The 8,591-nt window shown below is 40.7% G+C and overlaps 1 protein-coding gene across 1 annotated transcript; it reads left to right on the top strand.

Annotated features, from left to right (window-relative positions):
- The first annotated feature begins 435 nt into the window (after positions 1 to 435).
- LOC112166836 (wall-associated receptor kinase 2) lies at positions 436 to 3,513 on the top strand. Its single transcript, XM_024303761.2, has 3 exons — positions 436 to 1,409; positions 1,531 to 1,698; positions 2,122 to 3,513. The coding sequence occupies exons 1-3, from the start codon at positions 518 to 520 to the stop codon at positions 3,315 to 3,317; spliced, it is 2,256 nt and encodes a 751-aa protein (XP_024159529.1). The 5' UTR covers positions 436 to 517; the 3' UTR covers positions 3,318 to 3,513.
- Positions 3,514 to 8,591: the final 5,078 nt, after the last annotated feature.

The following is an 8,591-nucleotide window of genomic DNA, read 5'->3' as shown; positions in this document are numbered from 1 at the left end:
CATGCATGTTCGTCTGGTGGAGATGCTTGCTATTAATTCATGGAAATAATTAAAGGAACGACCTCAACGAGGACTTCAACCAGTTCCAGACTTCCAGTTTAGCACGTACACCTGAATTTCTAAGCGGGAACGGAACACCGTATTTGCGGCAACCAAAATTAATGCAGCACAATTTAGCTAACTAACTTTCACTCAAGAATGACTGAAAGGACATATTGCACTGTCCTACTATAGATAGTCATAGCAGAAATTAAATCCATGACTAATTGATTGAAGGTACATCACGCGGCGTAATTATTGAATCGACGACCAAAGAGACACTATGACAGAGGAAGATGCATGGTAATTGCACTCACTCATTGATATAAAAAGGGACAACGACCTCAATCAACCTGCATGGAGTACTTGAACCAGTTACACTCAATTTAAGTTACAATCACTTTAGTACACCTGAATTTCTAAATTCCAACCCGAGCTCCGGCCCTAGCCTGCTTGATTTGGGGTCGTCGATCAGAACATGGCGTTGCGACTCTCATTGGTGGCAGTCCTACTGCTGTTATCGGCGGCTAGTACTACTACGACAACAGCAGCTCCTGCTCTAGCCAAGTCTGGCTGCCCAGACAAGTGCGGCAATCTCACAATTCCATACCCATTTGGCATGGAGGAGGGTTGTTACCTGCGAAAAGAATTCTCTATCAATTGTAGCAATACCACCCAACCACCAACAGCATATTTTGCGAAAGACAGCAATATCGTTGTTACTAACATTTCCCTTGATGAAGGTGAGGTGCGAATATTAAACTTCATAGCTTCAGATTGCTATGAAGCCCCCGGCAATACGACATCCGGGTTTTTCTCTGAGATCACCCTGAATCTTCCTTATACGATATCTGATACCAAAAACAGATTCATTGTCGTTGGTTGTGACACTTACGCATTTCTTCGAGGCTACCGAGTGGAAGAAGGTGATCAGTTCTCAACTGGATGCATGTCCATATGCAACAGCCTCGACAGCGTTGATAAGAACTCTTGCTCCGGTGTTGGGTGTTGCCAGACTAACACCCCCAGCGGGCTGTACAATACGAGGGTGACTGTGAATAGCTTCTACAACTATTCGGATGTATGGAAGTTTAACCCCTGCAGCTACGCCTTCATTGCGGAACAAGGCCAGTTCAATTTCTCCCCTGCGAGTTTTGAACAACTGAATGGCACTGACCAGGTTCCAATAGTTCTTAATTGGGCTATTGGGAATGACAATGACCCTTGTGATGAAGCTCAAAAGAGGGAGGATTTCGCTTGCAAGGCTCATAGCAAGTGCGTCAACAGGCCTATCAATGGGTCTATAGGTTACTTGTGCCAGTGCTTGCCTGGTTACGAAGGAAATCCCTACCATCCAGATGGTTGCCAAGGTGATCTTTAATTGTTAGTACACATACTCAGGCGTTCAGATAATATATATGCAACATTGGAATTTTACCAAATTAATTGATTTGTGATATATGGCTTTTCCTTTCCTATCTTCCATTTCAGATATTGATGAGTGCGAGGTTCCAAACCTCTGCCAGCATGGAAAGTGCTTAAATTCACAAGGAAATTACTCTTGTTCATGTCACAAAGGATACAAACATGACGGCATGAATGACAAGATCTGCATCAAAAAAGTCTCGAAGATGGAAGTCCTGCTTATAGTTTCATTGGGTATGTATACTTCCATATTATCTGCCCTAATATTCTAACTCAAAATTGTATTAAACAGTAATCTCGGACACAAATTTACCTTTAGCTACTTTTGGTTCTAAATTTAAACTAACCCGACTTTCTCAAGCTTTTTCTTCAAAAAAATTAAAAGAGAGAGAATAGATAAGAGGCTCTGGCTCAGTTTAATTAAGAAGCCTTTCTGCTCAAATAGAAGCACTTTTATTTTTGAGAAGATATAGCATAAGAAAAGGAGAAACAACAAATTAAGGGGGAGAAGCATCAAAACCTAAAAAACATGCTCCATAAACAATGGGATTTCCCAACAAGAAAACGAAACAACCATCCTGTACCTCTAAATTAACAATATAAGATAAAACATACAAAAGCAATTTATTGAATATATAAATTTTCAAATATTTGCAGGTGTAAGTGTAGGCTTCTTGGTTTCATTCATTGGAATTGCATGGTTATGGTGGGCAAATAAGAAAAGACAATTCATCAAACTGAAAAAAAAGTACTTCAAAGAAAATGGAGGCTTATTGTTACAACAACAACTTGCCAGTCATGGAGGTACTATAGACACAACAAAAATTTTTAGTGCAGAAGAACTTCAGAAGGCTACAAACAATTACCATGAAAGTAGGGTTCTTGGCAAAGGAGGCTATGGAATAGTATACAAAGGTATACTACCAGATAACCAAGTGATTGCCATAAAGAAGTCAAAAGTTTGTGCCGGCAGTCAGAGTGAGCAATTTGTCAATGAGGTAATCATTCTTTCTCAAATCAACCACAGAAATGTTGTGAAGCTTTTGGGTTGTTGTTTAGAAACAGAAGTGCCTATACTTGTATACGAGTTCATCAGCCATGGCACTCTTCATGAGCACATTCATAAGAAAAGATCATCACTCGCATTTGAATTACGAATGAAGATAGCAGCTGAAGCAGCAGGAGCACTAGCCCATTTACACTCCTCAATTTCCACGCCAATCATACATCGAGATGTCAAAGCAGCGAATATTCTGTTAGATAATAAGTATACGGCAAAAGTGTCAGACTTTGGAGCTTCACGATTGGTTTCTTCAGGTGAAGCTGGAATACAAACTGTAGTGCTCGGGACAATAGGATACCTGGACCCTGAATATCTGCATTCAAACCAACTAACAGAAAAGAGTGACGTTTACAGCTTTGGGGTTCTCTTGGCTGAGCTTTTAACAAGCAAAGTGGCAGTTTCTAAAGATAAATTCTTAGCAAGCATCTTTGTTGCTTCCATGGAAACAGATTGCTTAAATCAAGTGCTTGATGATGAGATAGTGAATGAAGGAAATATTGAGATGGTGAAATATGTGGCCAAACTTGCAAGAAGATGTTTGAGGGTAAAAGGGGAGGAAAGGCCTACCATGAGAGAAGTAGCCATGGAGCTAGGAGGAATGATCATGACAAAGCATCCATGGGGTTCTGCAGATCATTACTTTCCAGAAGAGACAGAGCACTTGCTCGGATCACCTAATACTTCCAAGGATTACTTTGTGAATATTGATGGTGGTGGTGGTCCTGGTACTGCCACTGGGTCTAGCATGCAAATAGACATGTCAATGTCTTCATATGCTGATGGGCGATAGTCATTTGACTCGTTAACATTGATGCAGTGTTTTAATGAAATTCTAGCTAGATACCAGTATGCTGAAACAATATTTATCGGTCTTCAAAGGCATGGCCAATAGGCCTTTTAGGCCATGCTGAGATCATTTCTGCAGTAGAAGTGTGTTTAGGGGTTTGGTATTGATATTTTGTTGGGACAGTGAAAAATTTGGTCAATTGTTAGGCCTTCGGTTGCTTTATGTTTTTCAGTCACATTCTAGGCTTCTACCAAAATACGCAGAGCTTTGGATGCAATAGTTTGACTTCTCATAGTGAACTACAGATTTTCAAATTGCAAATGCAAAATTAATCACTATAGTAGCATACCTCCAGGTGGAAATTAAAATACAGAGGGATGAATAGAGTTCAAAGTTTAATAAAATTGATATTGTAAAACGATAGTAAAAGAATTTGAGAGAGGGAGAGTTTAGACACCAAGAATGAAGTATGAGAAATGGAGTCATTCTATTCATCTCACAATGAGGTTTATATAGGAGTACCTCAGGTTTACAAAAGGTAACTATTTAACGATTACATCAATCACTCGTCTGATTACAATCAATCAATCGCTAATTATATTCTGTTAATCACCAATCAATCTTAATTGGAGTATATCACGCAACACTAATTGCTATTACATGAATAGCCACATTAATATTTACAACACTCCCCCTTGGATATTCCATGTCAATAGTGTTGCCCCTGCTATGCGCTTCTAAGTTGCCTCGTCAAAAACCTTGCCAAGTAATAAAAATCCTGTGGGAAAAAACAACCTTAGTCGAAGGAGAAAAAGAGCACAATGCGCTTGAGTGTGGAGTAGCAATATCACAGCTTCAGAGATAGGTGGAGTCTTCTTATCAGCACCATAAGTAGGTAGTATATATGTCTACGAGAGGGATGCATTAGAGTTGCTACACCAAAACCTTGCCCGGTAAACCCAGTAGGAGAAACCCGTGGTCGAAGGGAAAAGATGAGCAAATGCATATATATGTCGAATCAAAGCATCTTCAGGATGTACTATAATTGGGGTGACCATGCTAAAGATGTGCCTCGTTAAAACCTTGCCAGATAACAAAACCCAGTGGGACAAAATAACCCTGGACGAAGGACAAAAAGAGTACACGTGGTCAAACGAGTATGCTTTAGGATACTCCCCCTGATTTTGACTCCCCCTGAAAATTACATGTTAGGTAATTCAGATAGTTTACGTAGACCAATACCTTGGACATGCTTCTGGAATGTAGACTTTGGTAGTGACTTGGTGAAGAGGTCTACACGATTGTCTTCAAATCAAATCTGCTTAACTTCAATCTTCTGATGCTCCTGTTGTTGCTAATTGAAGGAGAACTTCTGTACAATATATTTGGTGTTGTCTCCTTTGATGAAACTTGTCTTTATCTGCTCTATGTAAGCAGCATTATCCTCGTAGATAATGGTTGGTTCATCAGTGGTGGAATGCAGTCCACATGTGCTTCGAACATGCTTTGTAACTGCTTTTAGCCATGTACATTCACATACTGTTTCGTGAAGAGTTAGTATCTCAGCATGATTCGAAGAGGTAGCAACAAGTGTCTATTTCGTAGACCTCCAAGAAATTGCAGTATTCCCAATGATAAAGACATAACCAGTTTGGGAACGTGCCTTGTGAGGGTCTGATAGATAGTCTATATCAGCATATCCAACAAGGCGAGCATCATTCTGAGGATCAAGGGGGTTTGATCCATTCCTTGATGCATAGGGATAGAATAAGCCCATATCAGCCGTACCTCTAAGGTAGCGAAAAATGTCTTTTATGTCATTCCAGTGGCAGCGTGTTGGCGCAGAGCTATATCTAGCTAACAAGTTCACATCGAATGAGATGTCCTGTCTAGGGCATTAAGCCAAGTGCAATAATGCGTCTATTGCACTTAGATATGGAACTTCTGGCACCAATATCTCTTCGTTATCATCTGCAAGACGATACGATTCTCTCTGGACTTCAGATGACTATGGGTGTGCTTGCTTTTATCCTCATTAAAGCATCTTAACATCTTCTGGATGTAATTTGGTTGATGGACCAAAATTTCATCTGCACTGTGCTCGGGCTCCAGGTCGAGACAATAATTTATTCTCCCAAGGCCTTTCATCTCAAATTCCAACTTCAGGTGCTTTGCGGTTTCCTTGATCTCTTTAGGAGTATCAATCAAATTCATGTCATTGACATAGACCGCCACAATTCCAAACTAGGAACTTGTTTCCTTAATAAACACTCATGGGCATAGTTTATTATTCACATATCCCATCCCGATCAAATATTCACTTAGATGGTTATACCACATCCGTCTAGATTGTTTCAATCCATAAAGTGAACGCCTCAAAACTAATGGAGAGTGTGTTCCGTGGTCTAGAACTATTTGCATCGGGTATATTAAGTCCTTCAAGAACTTTTATGTATATCTCTGTATCGTGATCCCCATAGAGATAAGTTACGACCACATTCATAAGCTGCATATTCAGTTTTTCGGAAACTACCAAACTGATAAGGTAGCGGAACGTTATGACGTCCATTACGGGAGAATAGGCCTCCTCGTAATCAATCACAGGGCGTTGAGAAAATTCTTGCGCCACTAGATGAGCCTTGTGTATCACAATCTCGTTTTTTCTCATTACGCTTCCTTACAAATACCCATTTAAATTCTACGGGTTTAACATGGGGAGGTGTAGGAACAACAGGTCCAAACACCTTTCTCTTTATCAAGGAATCTAATTCGACCTGGATTGCTTATTTCCCTTTTTAGCCAGTCGTCTCTTCATTGATATTGATCAACAAAGCAAGGTTCGAGGTCATCGCATATTATAGTTTCGGTGGCCACCGCAAATACTAATATATCATCGATGATAATCTCAATCCGATTCCAAATCTCACTAAATTTACCGAGATTTCTCTATTCTCGGGAGTGGGTTCAAATGTTGGAGCGTCCCCCAACATCGTCTCTTCTAGGACAGACCCATAATCCGGATTAATCTCATGAGATGGATCGGTTTTGAGATTGCGATGTCAAGAGGATTCGTTTGTGCCAAGTTTACTCTCTTCTAGGAAAAGAATCCTTCGAACCTAATAGTTCACCTCACTTCAGGGCAGGGACATATGACTGGTTAGCCGCCATGGTCGTACCTCGTCCATCTGGGACGACACATCCTACAGGGACGTCTATCCTTGCAGGCACATTTGCAGCAGGTATATATGATCTCGTCACTTTAGCTAGATCAGAGAAAGTGTCTGGCATATTTTGGGCTACAATCTGTAGATCTAGAATTCTCCGCACTTCATTATCACATTGTGCGGTTCAGGGATCAAGATGAGACATAGTGGGGACATTCCACGTCAATTCACCTCGTTCATCAGGAACGGTAACGTTCTTATCTCCCCCTAACAGCGGGAAGACTATCTCATCAAAGTGACAATCCGCAAATCTAGCGGTAAAGAGATCGCCTGTCAAGGGCTCGAAAGAGCACATAATGGATGGGATTCATAATCGACATGTATGCCCATCCTTTGTTGAGGACCCAAGTTTGTACGTTGTGACGGCACAATTGGCACGAGGACTACATACCCAAATGCGTGTAAGTGCGAAACATCAGGTTCGTACCTAGTCACCAGCTGTAACGCGGAGTAAGGTTGGTAGCAGTGGGCCTCAACGGGACCAACATAGCTGCATGCAAGATTGCATAGCCCCACGCAAAAACTAGGAGCTTGGTGCGCATTACCAAGATTCTATTTGCAAGACCATCTTGGGTGTGAACATAGGGAACTATATGTTCAGCATCAATACTAAGGGATATGCAATAATCATTGAAAGGTTTCGATGTAAACTCTCTGGTATTATCAAGTCTTATGGACTTTATGGGATAATCCTAGTGGTGAGCCCTCAATTTCATGATCTGGGCGAGAGTTTAGCAAAAAGCAGCGTTTTCTTGTGGATAATAGTGTAACATGTGATCACTTTGTCGATACATCAACCAAAACTATTAATATTTAACTAGTCCACATGGTGGTTGGATATGTCCACAAATTTCCCTTGCATTCTGTGCAGAAAAATGGTGGTGTATGTACTAGTCTTTGCATATGATGGTCTAGTATGGCATAGCGTGTCATTATATACAAGACCCTTATTCAGAAGGGGTGCACCTGCGATGAATTGAGGATATGATGCATCATACTTTGACCTAGGTGTCTCAAAAGGTCATGCCATAGCAAGTAGTTGCTTGAATTAGTTAGCTTCTAGCTAACAGATTTCAATTTCTCCAATGTACGCTTCTGGCCGCACACTCAGAGGTTATGCAAAGATATTCCACTCATTTTTCTCAGTGGTTTCAACGTGGTAACTGTTAGTTCGAATATCCTTAACACTCAATAACATTCTTCTGGAACGTGGAGATTATAAGGCCTCATTAATGGTAGGTTCAGTACCATTGGACAACGTATTGTGGGTTTTGCCATAACCCTCTATCAGGTTGGTTTGGCCTGATACGGTTGTCACAGAGATATGAATAGACAATAAGTTTGAAAAACATCTCCGATCTGGGAGTATGGTGTGTGTAATAGCATTTTTAACCAGACAACAAACTTCCCCACAGAATATTCTATTCATTTATTTAATTCAATGGATCACATGTATAAACAAGTTTATTGAATTAAATACATTCGAACATAACCACATTTTCATAATCCAAAATGATTGAAAACATAAATCACCAAAAATAATCCGAAGATGTTTCATTCATTAAGATGAAATAGATATGACACTAGGGACCAATTATACCCATGTCTTCGAGTTCTAATCCACGGTATGTTCAGTAACTGCTTGAAAATCCATAATCTCTAGTGTGGAATCGATAGAAAATTACCCTTCAATAAAGTTGGTATTTCGAGTTCCGCGACTGGCGTAATACTCATCTACTGCTTCAGCTATCGCACAGCAGGTGCGGGACCAGCAGTTAATTCGTCCACATCGATAACAAAGATCATGCTGATTTTGGTGGCGGCGGGCTGAACGAGTGTTCCTTTCCACTTTGGCTTGTTAGGCAGGGGCACTATAACATGGGGCCATGTTTTGGGCCGGTTATATGGGCCATTTATGGGCCCACCTCTCTTTACAGATCAGACTCTTTGTCCTTTCCACGGTCACAATCTCTCCTTTCGAGATTAGGTTTGCGATGAGCAATATCAATTTCTTCAAGCAAAAGTGCTGCTCAGGTACCGATGGGCTTGGCTT

Source organism: Rosa chinensis, chromosome 5, assembly GCF_002994745.2.
Source record: "Rosa chinensis cultivar Old Blush chromosome 5, RchiOBHm-V2, whole genome shotgun sequence".
NCBI classification, from domain to species: domain Eukaryota; kingdom Viridiplantae; phylum Streptophyta; class Magnoliopsida; order Rosales; family Rosaceae; genus Rosa; species Rosa chinensis.
This window is presented reverse-complemented; position numbering and strand designations above follow the sequence as displayed.